This window comes from Palaemon carinicauda, chromosome 28 (genome assembly GCF_036898095.1).
Source record: "Palaemon carinicauda isolate YSFRI2023 chromosome 28, ASM3689809v2, whole genome shotgun sequence".
NCBI classification, from domain to species: Eukaryota; Metazoa; Arthropoda; class Malacostraca; order Decapoda; family Palaemonidae; genus Palaemon; species Palaemon carinicauda.
The window spans coordinates 22,568,768-22,583,328 of record NC_090752.1 but is presented as its reverse complement, the minus strand read 5'-3'; the positions used below and the strand labels follow the sequence as shown (position 1 = coordinate 22,583,328).

At 37.8% G+C, this 14,561-nt stretch overlaps 1 protein-coding gene across 1 annotated transcript in view; it reads left to right on the top strand.

The window, feature by feature from the left end:
- Nucleotides 1-12,395, top strand: part of LOC137621477 (oxaloacetate decarboxylase, mitochondrial-like) — a 203,708-nt gene extending 191,313 nt beyond the window's left edge. The window contains exon 4 of the mRNA XM_068351810.1: nucleotides 12,064-12,395. Coding sequence (XP_068207911.1) covers nucleotides 12,064-12,282 — 219 coding nt within the window. The 3' untranslated portion in view covers nucleotides 12,283-12,395. The remainder of the gene's footprint in view (nucleotides 1-12,063) is intronic.
- The last annotated feature ends 2,166 nt before the right edge of the window (nucleotides 12,396-14,561 follow it).

The window sequence follows — 14,561 nt, the reverse complement described above, 5'->3', positions numbered from 1 at the left end:
TTTAATGAAGAAATTATCTCATACAACATGGGGTGCAAAGAGATCAACTTTACTGATGATGTATAAAGCATTACTTTTATCAAGAATTGATTATGGTAGCCCAATATATGGATCAGGATCAGAAGCAACTTTGAAATCTTTAGATCCAATACACACCTGAGGCCTGAGAATTTGTAGTGGAGCATTTAGATCATCCCCAAGTCTCTCAGTTTTATGTGAAATTGGAGAACCCCCTTTGTCTTTGCATCAGGATTTTGTAACAACAAAAAAGCTTTCTAATGAGAGGGATATATTTATAAACAACCATGAACCACCATTCCAAATTAGGGCAAACAGACTGTTACAATCAACAACCATTGACGTGAATCTTATCCAACCATCTTTATTTCCCCCACCTTAGATTATGACAAGGACAAGAATCTGTTTTCATCTCTTTTATTTATCCAAAAAATTCACTTGTATTCCGAGTCACCACAAGCAAATTACCATAGAACATATTCAGAGAAAAGGTCCTCACTATGCCATATATACTGATGGTTCTAAATCCTCAATGGGTGCTGGATGTGCTGCGGTATCTTCAGATAGAACACACCAATTATCGTTGCCAAAAGAATCATCAGTATTTTCATCAGAGTTATATGCCATTTTACAAGCAATCAATATAATTAAAACAATTGAAGACAGAAAGAATTTAAGATTTGTCATCTATTCAGATTCTCGAAGTGAAATAGTACCCCTTAAAAACTATGCTCATAGGAACCACTTGATCCTAAAAATTAAAGAACTTATAAGTAAATTATCTTCTCAGTTTGTAAGTGTCGAATTATGCTGGATCCCAGCTCATGTTAGAGTTGTTGGTAATGAAAAGGTGCATGCTGCTGCTAAAGAAGCCCTTAAATTACCACAACAAAACATTGACCTCCCAGTTGGAGAGTTTATTACATCATTAAGGCATTTCATATTGGAAAAATGGCAGAATATTTGGAATGATGCGCCAGAAAATAATAAATTAAAGCAAATTAAACTAAAGGTTGCTCCTTTGGATTCCTCGATACAAAATAACAAAAGAACTGAAGTAATTTTAACCAGATCACAAATTGGGCACTCGAGATTGACCCATGTATTTTTAATGAGTACATCTCACGGCAGTGTTCCCATGTGCAGTGAGTGTGATACTATTTTATCAAACATGTTTTTTCGATTGCAAAGAGAGAGAGAGAGAGAGGTTTTGGCCAGAAAACGTTTTCTGACATTTTAACTGAATCAAGTAGTTTTTCTGGTCTTAGAATTTCAACTTTTTTAAGGAATTCACGTATTATTGATATCTAAATTTTTACCTAAGATTTTCATGGTATTACTAATTCTTTTTAAATTATGTTGATTTAATATATAGTTATTTCTTTTTATCACTAAGATTTCATATATATATATATATATATATATATATATATATATATATATATATATATATATAACTTCGCTCAAAATCTATTTTTGGGTGAGATAGCCATGTCGTCCTGATGGAGGTTCCTTTAAAGTAGCTTCCTAGGGTATATTTGACTCCAGTCATATTCCCATGGAATTTAACCTTAAGGTATCCAGAATTCTAACTCCTGGCGCGAATATCCATAACTATTCCCTCTAGGGATATCGCATAATATCAGAGGACGTATTCTTGACACGCCACATAGCTATCTTCACCCCGAATAGCATTTACGCTTCGAGAGGGAAAGTGGCAAGAATAAAAGCAGAGCCGTTATTAAGGCACTACTCCTTACTGTTTTGAGTACCTATATGACGTCATATCCGACCGCCATCTTGTTGTTCTTTGTAGCGTTAAACGAGGTGCTACAGATACAGTACTTTCTGGAAGGATTCTTTTAGTCCTTTTGTGATAAAGGAGGGCGGCTCCATCAGGACGACATGGCTATCTCACCCAAAAATAGATTTTTCGCTTCGTTCAAAATCCGTTTTTTGGGCTCAGGCCATGTCGTCCTGATGGAAGTTTACCAGAACATTAATGTATCTGTGGATTTTCTATTAGTGCCATAACCTCAAGACCGACTTTTCCTTAGTCATTTTGACTTAGAGACATATGATGTTACCGTTATATATCATTTCAACTAATCATAAACTTAAGAGCTTCCTGCCCCCTACAGGGAAGAGTTATACTGGACTCTGGAAAAAGTCTTGAGGATTGCATATATCTTATGAACAATCTAGCCAACAAACAGGTATACTGGTCTCACTATATACCTCTCAATCTGAGTTGTATTTGTAAGGGAACAAATATATGTATGAACTACCGACACCTCCCTGGATCTACTGGGTTAGTTGTAGAAACAAATACTTGTATAAGGCAGGATTACCATTAAGGATTTCCATGTCAGTCGTAACCAAAGATTGACGCATCTTGATGTAAACACACATAGAGAAAGTTTGTTTTCATGTTGGAACAAATATTTATAGAGGTTCATATAAAATAAAAGGATGGACAATGAATGCTCAATACCTATTTTTATTTCATTTAAATTTTTTGGGGCGAATAAGACGCAAAATTCAAATCTAGTTTTATTGAAAACAATAAATCATGAAATCAATCTGCATTTTATAGTATAGTATAAAATATCAAATAAATTTTAAAAGCATAAATATAGAAGTAACATCAGAAATCTATGTGTCATCTGAAAAGAAACAATAAAGCCACTTAAACGGAAAATTATTGTAAATTTTCTTGATTAAATATCTGTCATTACAGTCTGTTCACACTTGCGAAATACTACGCATGGCACACGTGTTATTCTTTTATGCTTATTCTCCACCTTTACAATAGGAACAGTCCATAGTGTCACCATGGCGACACTTCACTTAACATGTTGCTCCTTAAGGAGTCAGCATGTACACCCTTCCCTGACAGTCCCAATCAATTCACTGTTCCTGGCAGTCTTTAAGCAGCAGGTTTTAGTACACTACCTGCCGCCACCACAAGCCTCTTAACCTCCTGCACTTGCTTCACATAGTGTTTGAAGAATACCCTGGATGACTTCCATCCAGTATATGAGCGGTGACTTTCAAAATCCACGTTTTGGAAAAAATTCAGAGATGAGGCAATCTTTTTCAGATCATGACCTGCGGGTGTACTGTCCGGATCCGCTCTGCGAATGAAGTAGGTGATCTTCACTCTTAATTGTTTTAGAGACAAATTTGAACCTGAAGTTTCTCCCTTAAAGAGCTATCCTCCCCTAAAGTCTGAAGTTCTACGAAGATAGACCTTTAGGCACTCTACTGGACATAGAGAGACATCTTCCTTCAGAGGGCAGATTCTCCAGGGACCCCACCTTTTAGTGGATAGCTAATTTTTAGTGAAAAACGTTGAGTCAGGAAAAAGATTGTTCTCCACTTTCCATGAACTGAATATGGCCCTCATCCCTCGAAAGGGCCACTATTTCGCTAACGCTGGCTCCCGAGGCTAGTGCAAATAGGAATATAACTTTTAGGGTCAAATCTTTCAGAGAGTAATCTTCATTGTTCAGAGTTGATGCCAAATAAAGAACCTTATCTAAAGACCATGTAATGGGCTTTGGAGGTGCTGCTGGCCTAAGCCTAGCGCAGGCCTTAGGGATCTTATTAAAGATTTCGTTAGAGAAGTCTACCTGGAAGGCATACAGCAAGGGTCTAGTCCAGGCAGATTTACACGTGGAAATCGTGTTGGCTGCTAATCTTTGTTCATGAAGATGAATAAAGAATGATAGACAGAAGTCCGTTGAAATTTCTTTTGGCTTCTTTGCCTTGACAAAGGCAACCCATTTCTTCCAGGACGACACATATTGTCTTCTGGTAGATTTAGATGTATATTCTTCTAAAAAGTTTATACTGTCTCCTGAAATCCCAAACCTTTTCTTGTCTGCTAAGGAGAGAAAATCATGAGATGAAAGTTCCGGGTTTTCTTTTATGAAGCGAAGTCATTCGACTTCTGCACTTATTGTGTCAGAACTGGATCCGGCAACGGGATCAGCTTCAGTCACAGTTCCAATATTAGAGGAAACCAGATGCTGTTCGGCCACTTCTGGGCCACTATCGCTGCTGTTCCCTGAAAGGATCTCAGTTTGTTGAGGACTTTCAACAGAAGATTGGGTCGAGGGAACAGGTAAATCTTGGACCATCTGTTCCAATCTAGGGACATCACATCCACTACTTCCGCTAGAGGGTCCTCGTATGGGGCCACGTAACGAGGTAGCTTCTTCGTGTCGCTCGTCGCAAAGAGATCGATTTGCAGTTCCGGGACTTGACGTAAGATTAAGGAGAATGATCCTGCATCTAGGGACCATTCTGACTCTATCGGGGTAAACCTAGATAGAGCTTCCGCCGTCACATTGCGGAACCCTTGGAGGTGAACTGCTGACAAGTGCCATCTCTTCTTTTCCACCAAACGGAAGATGGCCAACATCACTTGGTTGATTTGGGGCGATCTCGAGCCTTGTCGATTCAGACATCTCATTATCACTTCGCTGTCTAGGACCAGTCTTATGTGGATCGAGCAGTGAGGCTTCAGTTTCTTCAAAGTTAGAAAAACTGCCATGGCTTCCAGAATGTTGATATGGAAGGTTTTAAATAGGGAGGACCAAGTCCCTTGGACTTTCCGTTGGTGAGAGTGACCTCCCCATCCTTCCTTTGAGGCGTCCGTATGAATGATGACTGAAGGTGGAGGTGGTTGTAACAGCACCGATTTCCTTAGGTGCTTGGCCTCCGACCATGGCTTGAGAAGTGATCGCAGACGAGCCGGTATCAGTCTTGTTAGATCTCTTCGAGCGTTTGATGCGTATCTTCTCCAGACTCCTGTTGCATCCTTTAATTGTGCTCTTAGCACTGGATCTGTCACTGATGCCAATTGGAGGGAGCCCAGCACTCTCTCCTGTTGGCGTCTTGATATCCGATCAGATTTTAGAAGTCTCTTGAAAGATTCCTGCTATCTCTCTCCTTTTCTTTGACGGAATGGAGAGGCGGTGGGACTGTAAGTCCCAATGATTTCCAAGCCATTGAAACTTTTGAGCTGGAGATAGTCGAGACTTTTTGGTATTGATCTTGAATCCCAGATGTTCCAGGAACTGGATCACTGTTTTTGAGGCTTTCATGCATTCCGCTTCGGATGCTGCCCACACCAGCCAATCGACCAAATAGGCCACTACCTGAACTCCCTTTAGGCGTAGTTGATTAACGACTGCGTTTGCAAGTTTCGTGAAGATCCTTGGGGCTACGGAAGAGGAGTAGTTTTTAACCGAGATCTGTATGAATTTACAGAGGAGGAGATACTGGCCATGTGTCCACTTAAATGTATGGAAAGTTCACAAAGTCCAGGGACATCAATGATAATCTTTACATTCCAGGATGCTGATGTACCTTTCCATATTATCATGGAAAACGAAATAAATAAAGTAAGACCATTCAAGCAGAAGACCCTCTTAATGAGAGAATGCCTTGATGAAGTCATTGAGCTTCAGCGTGGCATATTATTCCTGTGCTGAAACTTGGTGACAGGCAAGAGGCCTCTCAAACTTGGGGAAATTGCTCCCCCAGTTCGAATCTAAATTTCTCTTTCATCTTTTTCTTTCTCTCATTATTACTTCGACCATCTCCTAATTTTATAAACTTTCTTTCGTGTTGCTTTCCCAATTCTATGAGAAAAGTATCCCTTATTATATATACAGTATATGTATATATTATGTACATATACATATTTGTTTTTTTTTTTTCTTTTGGCTTGGATGTTTCTACATCCATTATAGCCGCTGGCGTGGATGTTTATACATCCGTTATTGCTGCCTGCTCTGATGGATTGGAGGTGTCACGGTTGGGAGGTATTTGCATTCAAAGCTATATGTGAGAGTATTGGATCTCAGTCATCCCGAAGATGGTTTGGAACTTTTTAGCAGAACCATTCTCAAGTGTTGGGTATTGGGAATCCAGGGGGATCCAATGCTTGGAGTAGGACTCTCGGCTTTTGGTCGGAAGCCCATCATTACAGATATGGGGAGGAGGATTTCATATTTTCTTGGTCTCGGTCCTAACAGGCGGGTTCAGCTTACACCTTTGCTTCTATATCTGTTTTGATGCTATCCTTTGGGTAGGGTATGAAGATGACCATCTGGGAAGTATACTCTCAGTGTGCCAATAGTGGAGAATGCAAATTTCCTATCTGACGTATGATGTCTCGATATTCTCGAGGAGGTAATCCTCACTTGATCAACGCCTTTCTCGACCCCTGCTTTATGGATTTCACGAATAACGAATCCCCATCCCCTGGATACGCTGACTTTTCCTCGGCACTGTTGACGACTTCTGCCAGTTTAATTAAGGAAAATTCTGCTGACGACCTTCGAATTAGAAAGGACCACTCTACTGATGTTAAAAAATCTATCAATTTGGGTAACACAAGGAAACTGTGAATCCTTCATGTTTCCCAAATTCCATTCGAGACAAATTATGAAATGTATAAAGCATTTGAATGCTCTGGACTAATAAAGGAAATAAGAATGAGACTCGGAGATGAAAAATGGGACTCTTGGATATCTTATGATAGTCATGATGAAGCATTTAATGCCATTTGTAATATTAGTAGTATTAAAATTAACAAATTGAACATCATGGGAGCTCTTTGTGATAAGGTCCCAGAGGAATTGGATGTGTACAAACCTGCTGATTAGTTTGAAAAAGACACAAATGTACCCATGCCTTCACAGAGAAATCACAAACCACCAATGTGTCTTGTTGCTGAACCTAAAGGGATAATAGGGAATTATTTTGAAATATATAAGTTGATTCAGAAAAAAAGTAGGAACCATTGCACCTGTAGATATATCTCATTTTTTGGGAAAAATAGTTATCTCATCCATGCCAAATCCTCGACACAGTCTGCAATACTATCTAACTTACAGGACAGCCAGTGATGAAATTACATTAGAAATGAAACCTCATCTAAATTTAAGTTATGGAAGGGGAGTGGTCTTTAATAAAGACCTGTACGAATTTACAAAGGAGGAGATACTTTCCATGTGTCCACTAAATGTATGGAAAGTGCATAATGTTCCTGGAACATCAATGATTATACTTACTTTCCAGGATGCTGATGTACCTTTCCATGTTCTTGAAAATGAAAGGATTAAAGTTTGGCCTTTTAAACAAAACCCCCTGCAATGCTTTCTTTGTTTTAAATTCGGACACCCATCCAAAGTTTGCAAAAATTAAAAAATGTGTGGTATTTGCTCCAAAACTCATCATGGAGAATGTACACTTGAGACCAGGTGTTTAAACTGCAATTTGAATCGACTGATAGGAGACGCAAATTATATAAGTTGGAGGAAGCTGCCATAAACAAATCAAGTCCCACACATTTGTGTGGGACATGCAAAAAGACTGTTGAATAAATCAACTAGCTATGCAAAGGTCTTAAAATCAAAGGGAAACTTACCACAGGAAACATCAAACCTACCTAGCACTGCCAGTAATGGTAATAAAAGAAATACAACTTCTGATAATAAAGTACGGCATGACAAGGTAATCATATTGCATTCTGAGGCTCTGCCACAGTATATTAAAATGGGTCATTGCCCATTTCTGTATAGCCTTCGTCCCCCATTACCAACAATAGTACTAACCTCTCTCAGGCCATGCCCTTGCCTGATTTGCTGGAAATTCCCCCTGACAAGTTACCAGGTGCACCTGTATTTGGGAAGGTGCAAAACCTGGTAGCTCACCACCTATTAATCAGAAAAGAGAGAGACCTCCTTCTCTCTCGCCCCCTTCCATAAGAAATATCAAAATTACGACATCAAATAAATATGATGATTTGTCTGTTGATGTTTCTGATCAACTGTGTTAGATCAAAAACTGCTCATGAGAAGATTCCCACCAAGGGGTCTACCAAATTATAAACCATAGTTTTTTCCTCCATTTTACAATGGAAATGTCAGGGTTTAAGGGCCAAATATGAAGAACTTAAGCTCCTTATTCATGTGCATTCCCCCATAATTATTTGTTGACAGGAGAGCAAACTTTATCATAATACTCCTTGTCCTCGCGAATATATTAGTTATAGGACACCATATGATCACCAAGTGGGAAGCCATGGTGGAATTCTCATGTACGTTCGTCGAGATGTTCTCCAAGAATCTCTGTCTATTCCTACACCTCTGCAGGCAGTGGTTGTACAGATTTATTTAGGGGGAAAATGCACAATCTGTTCTCTTCACTTGCCTCCAAATGATAACATCTCATATGATAATATAGTAGAGGTGATTAAACAACTCCCATTTTTTTACTAGGAGATCTTAATAGTAGATTTTTTATGGGGTGATGTTTTGGCAAACGCAAGGGGGTAATATCATTGTCATCAATTTTGGAGAATGAAGAAGTAGGACTCCTTAATACACACTTTCATGTTCAGACAGGTAATTATTCTTGCATTAACCTGTCAGTTGCAAGCTCTAACTGTCTTCTTGATTTTAATTGGAGAACATTAGATGATTGGCATACTAGTGATTATGCATCAATCATTATAAACACCAACAATGGTCCACTTTTACAGAGATTGCTACGATAGAATCTTGATAAGGCGGACTGGGATAGATTTCGTGACCTAAGTGAAATTGAAGGAAATGCAGAACAGTTTGAAAGTGTTGATGATGCCTTAGACTTACTTAATGGAACTCTTCACACAGCAGGAGTCAATTCCATTCCCAAAACAACCGTAATATTCAAACGACGACCAGTCCCCTGGTGGTCATCAGAACTAACTGCCTGCACAGAGTCACAAGAAAGTCTTTAACCCGATTGTGCAGGCGCTTTACTGAGGAGAATTTAGTCATATACAAGAAATGTAGAGCACAGTTCCATCGTGCCATGAAATAAGCTAGGCGCTAGTCTTGGGTGTCGTTTGTTTCCTCTATTAACAGTAGAACACCAACATCATCTGTGTGGAGGAAAATGAAAAAGATTGCAGGCAAATTCACCCCAAACTTACCACCAGTGTTAAGAGTAAATGATCAGTATATGACTGGAGCAACCAAAGTTAGCAATACCCTGGCTGATCATTTTTCAAATGTATTATGCAAGTGTGAAGCAGCTCCTGGTCACCTGTATAGGAGCATTGAAGAAAAGGCTTTAAATTTTGCGACAAGAAAGGAAGAGTCATACAATTCTCCTCTTACTGAAAGCGATATTGATTCTGCACTTGCTACGTGTAACGATACACCCCTGGACCCGATGGAATTCCTTATGCAATGATTAGACATACCTTTTGATACGAAGTTATTTATTTTAAGTATTACTAATAGAATATGGCATTATCATAGTTATCCAAGTGTTTAGGAACTAGCCATTATTTTAGCCTTTTTAAAACTTTTTAGCAGGAAATTATAGGCCAATTGCATTGACATCTTGTTTATGTAAAATCATGGAGAAGATGGTCAATGTAAGACTGATATGGTACCTTGAAAAGAATGGTATTTTATCACCAATTCAATGTGGATTCAGAAAAATACACTCAACGACTGATGTGTTGATACGACTTGAGTCCTCTATTTGTGAAGCCCTTGCTTCCAAACAGCACCATGTGACAGTCTTTTTTGACCTTGAAAAGGCATATGATACCACATGGAGATTTGGTATACTTAAAACAATTCATGACTTTGGATTAAGAGGAGAGCTACCACTATTTATTCAGTCATTTCTTTCACATAGAATTTTTCAAGTGAGAGTGGAGGAAACTATCAGAGAGTAAATGCCAGGAAGAAGGAGTTCCTCAGGTTCGTGTGCTGAGTGTAACCCTTTTTGCATTAGCAATTAATGGGATATCCTCAGTCATTCCCTGGAATGTTCTCGCACCATTGTTTGTGGATGATCTCTCCATATCATTTACTGGAGCTAGAATGGCAATGGTTGAGAGAAAAATACAACACTCAATTGATAAAAATATCCAGTGGGCCGATATGAATGGATTCAAGTTCTCGACAAGTAAATCTACAATTGTCCATTTCTGTCATATCTGGGGAGTACATTCAGACCCGGATATATACATCAAAGGTCATCGGATCCCATGTGCAAGTGAAGCAAAATTTTTAGGTTTGATATTTGATTGTAAGCTCACATGGGTTTCTCACTTGAAAGTGTTAAAAGCTAAATGTCTTGAGGCTCTGAATATTTTAAAAGTATTGTCCCATCCATCATGGGGAGCAGACCGCAATACTATTTTGAAATTATATAAGGCCTTGATTTTTCCAAAATTAGTTATGGATGGGAAATATACTCCTCAGCCACCGCAAGCCGGTTAAAAATATCAGATTTTATACATCATGCTGGTATTAAATTCTCCACAGGGGCGTTGAGAACTTCACCTATCACAAGTCTCATTTGATGATGGAGAGTTGCCTCTAGACCTTTACCGAATGTCTTCTATTATTTTGTATTGGTTTAGATTGCAAAGACTCCCTAATTCTTTAGCCTTTCAGCTCAAACCTTGTAAGACACTCAACATACTTTGAGTTACACCCAAAATCTCCTCATCTTTATGGCTTTCGGGTGAAACAATTATTAAACAATGTTGATATAATTAGAATTAAGTTGCTTCCAATCAAGGTATCATCAATGCCTCCATGGAAATTACCTGAGGTATCTTTTTTGTAAGTACTTTATTGGAGTTAAGAAGAATATGACTGACTTAGAATCCAGGTTTCTTTTTATGGAACATGTTGCAGAACATAGGGGATCGACTTTTATATGTACTGTTGGCTCCAATTCTGATGCTGGTGTTGGATTTGGAGTACATAGTAACGATTTTGATTGTAGAGGTGCACTCCCTCTAACAGCTTCCATATTTACTGCCGAACTTTATGACATAATAACCTCTATTGAGAAAATAGCTTTGGAAAAGGAGGGTAGTTTTATATTTTTTAGTGATGCAAGGAGTGTTCTTCAAGCTTTAGAAGTTTTTAATTCTAGTAACCCTCTAGTTTTAAAGATTTTAGAATGGCATTTTAAGTTTGGACGGAGAGGTATAACAGTTTGATTTTGTAGGGTTGCAGCGCATGTAGGAGTGTCTGGGAATGAGAAGGCAGATTTACTGGCGAAGAATGCGGCATCCGAGTTGCTACTAAGGAGGTATCCCATTCCCTGTAATGATTTCCCACCTTACATCAAGAAATTGTTTTGTAATAAATGGCAACAGCACTGGGATAGTGTAGATGACAATAAAATGAGAGAGGTAATAAATGTCATAGCACTTTTGTGGTATAACAGGATGCCCCGAAAATGGGAGATGACTCTTTGTCGTCTCCGTATTGGTACACTCGGTTGACACAAGAGTTTCTGCTGAAGGGCCAACACCAACCATATTGCGACGACTGATTAGTACCTTTAACAGTGAGGTATTTGTTGACCAAATGCCCCAATTATAATAACTTAAGAAATAGATATCTGTTTGAGGCTTGAGGTCAGGATGGCAAGTTCATCCTTGCCAAGATCCTTGGACATGATGTTTTCTACTATGCGAGCGGCATTTTCAGATTTATTTCAGAAGCAGGTCATTTGAAAATTATTTGACTATTATAATTTCATTCAACTTTTATGGTTTTAATTGAACATTCCTTTTACTTTTTATATTAAATAAATGATATCGGCGTCAATGACCTTAGATGTCAGGATGCCTGAAAACTTTAAATCAATCAATCAATCAATCTTGTTGTCCAAGTACCTCATCAAGTAATCTGAACTGCATACCTTTGGTAGAAACTTTTAATCTAAGTAGCACTGGCTAGAAGAGTCACAGGTAAAACTTTGGTTGATATACGTGTACTTCTCTATAGTAATGACATGTCGGCATTTTATGTTACTGCATTATTGTTGCTTTTAGTCATAATTAGTAGTACTGAATTTCTTCGAATTGTCAAAAGGAGATTATTTCTTATATTTGCTATAAAAAAAAATACTTTTATTAGTCATACTATTAATTTTATTCTATTTTTTATAAAATTTAGGAATGGTATATTACTCAACTCATTTTTTTTTTTTCAGGTGAATGATGAAATTCGGCAGAATGGAAACACTGCTGATATGGTGTTTAGCATACCATATCTTATCTCTTACATATCTCAGTATTTCACCCTTCAGCCAGGAGATCTGGTATTAACTGGAACCCCAGCAGGAGTTGGTCGAGTGGTTCCTGGAGACATTATAATAGCTGGCTTAGGGGACATAGTTTCAATGAAATTTGATATCATTCAAAGAGTGTAAATTGAATTATGCAGTTGTAGTTATATGTATAGACTATATATTTTTGTAAATATATTTTGCTATACCTTTTCAAGGTTGTACAGGTTAATAAAATATTAAACCCTTTTACTTTCTTCCAATCTTTTTTTACTTTATCTTTATTGTACAACTGATGCTTGTACCTCAGTTGCACGTTGCTGGGCTATGTGGCTCAAATTTTATCAATATAAGTCCATATTAATTATTCAAGTGTCTTCTAGTGAATAATAAAGAATTTACATAATATAGCATGGAAGAATTCTTTATACTATTATGATATATATTATGCATTGGGTATTTTCCTAGTGCGGCAAGGTGGTTCCTCGCAGGAGCTTTTGTATTTTCTCTTCTTGAATGCTGACTGTGGGTCATTTATGTTTTATGTTTGAATGACAAAAATTGATCAATATTCAAGAAAGTAGTAGCAGATTTTTTTCCTAAAATTTCATGATTTGAGAAATTGGGGTTCAACGTTTTTGTTACAAATTGGTTGAATATATTTTAGTATCTATCACCGTGTACTTTTATCAGTAATTTTCCTGACCAGTGGAGGTCATAAGGTCATAATCATCGTATTTCATGATTATTTGCTAACTCCTTCCCTCAAATCTAGAACCCTCTTAATGAGAAAATGCCTTGATGAAATCATTGAGCTTCAGCACGGCATTCATTCCCGTGCTGAAACTTGGTGATGGGCAAGAGGGCTCTCGAACTTGGGGAAATTGCTCCCCCAGTTCAAATCTAAATTTCTCTCTTTCATCTTTTTCTTTCTATCAATATTACTTCGACCTTCTCCTAATTTTATAAACTTTCATGTTGCTTTCCCAACTCTATGAGAAAAATTTCTCTTATATATATGTATATATTATGTAGATATATATATATATATATATATATATATATATATATATATATATATATATATATATATATATTTATTTTTTTTTTCTTTTGGCTTGGATGTTTCTACATCCATTATAGCCGCTGGTGTGGATGTTTATACACCCGTTATTGCTGCCTGCTTTGATGAATTAGAGGAGGTGTCACGGTTGGGAGGTATTTGCATTTAAAGCTATATGTGAGAGTATTGGATGATCTCAGCCATCCCGAAGATGGTTTGGACCTTTTTGGCGGAACTATTCTCAAGTGTTGGGTCTTCGGAATCCAGGGGGATCCAATGGTTGGAGTAGGACTCTCGGTTTTTAGCCGAAAGCCCATCATCATAGATATGGGGAGGAGGATTCCATATTTTCTTGGTCTTGGTCCTAACAGGCTGGTTCAGCTTACACCTCTGCATCTATATCTGTTTTGATGCTATCTTTTGGGTTGGGTATGGAGTGAACCATCTGGAAAATATTCTCTCATTGTGCTGATAATGGAGAATACAAATATCCTATCTGATTTATGATGTCTCGATATTCTCAAGCAGGTAAACCTCGATGAATCCCTTTCTCGACCCCTGCTTTATAGATTTCACAAATAACAAACCCCCATCCACTCGATATTCTGACTCTTCCCTGGCACTGTTCTCGTTCTCTGCTAGTTTAATTAGGGAAAATTCTGTTGACGACCTTCGAAACAAAAAGGACCACTCGACTGATGTTAAAAAATTTATCAATTTGGGTAAGGAAACTGCGAATCCTTCATGTTTCCCAAATTCTATTAGAGACAAATTATGATGATATGTATAGAGCATTAGAGTGCTATGGATTGATAAAGGAAATAAAGATGAGACTCGGAGATGAAAAATGGGACTCTTGGATATCTTTTGATAGTCATGATGAAGCGTTTGATGCCATTTGTAATATTAGTAGTATTAAAATGCACAAATTGAACATCATGGGAGCTCTTTGTGATAAGGTCCCAAAGGAATTGTATGTGTATAAACCTGCTGATTAGTTTGAAAAAGACACAAATGTACCCATCCCTTCACAGAGAAAGCCCAAACCATAAAAATATGTAATTTGATTCAGAAAAAGTAGGAACCATTGCACCTGCAGATGTATATCTCGTCTTGAGAAAAATAGTTATCTCATCCATGCCAAATCCTCGACGTAGTCTGCAATACTATCTAACTTACAGATAAGCAGTGATGAAATTGCATTAGAAAATAAACCTCACCTAAATTTTAGTTATGGAAGGGGAGTGGTCTTTAATAAAGACCTGTACGAATTTACAGAGGAGGAGATACTTTCCATATGTCCACTAAATGTATGGAAAGTGCATAAAGTTCCTGGAACATCAATTATTATACTTACTTT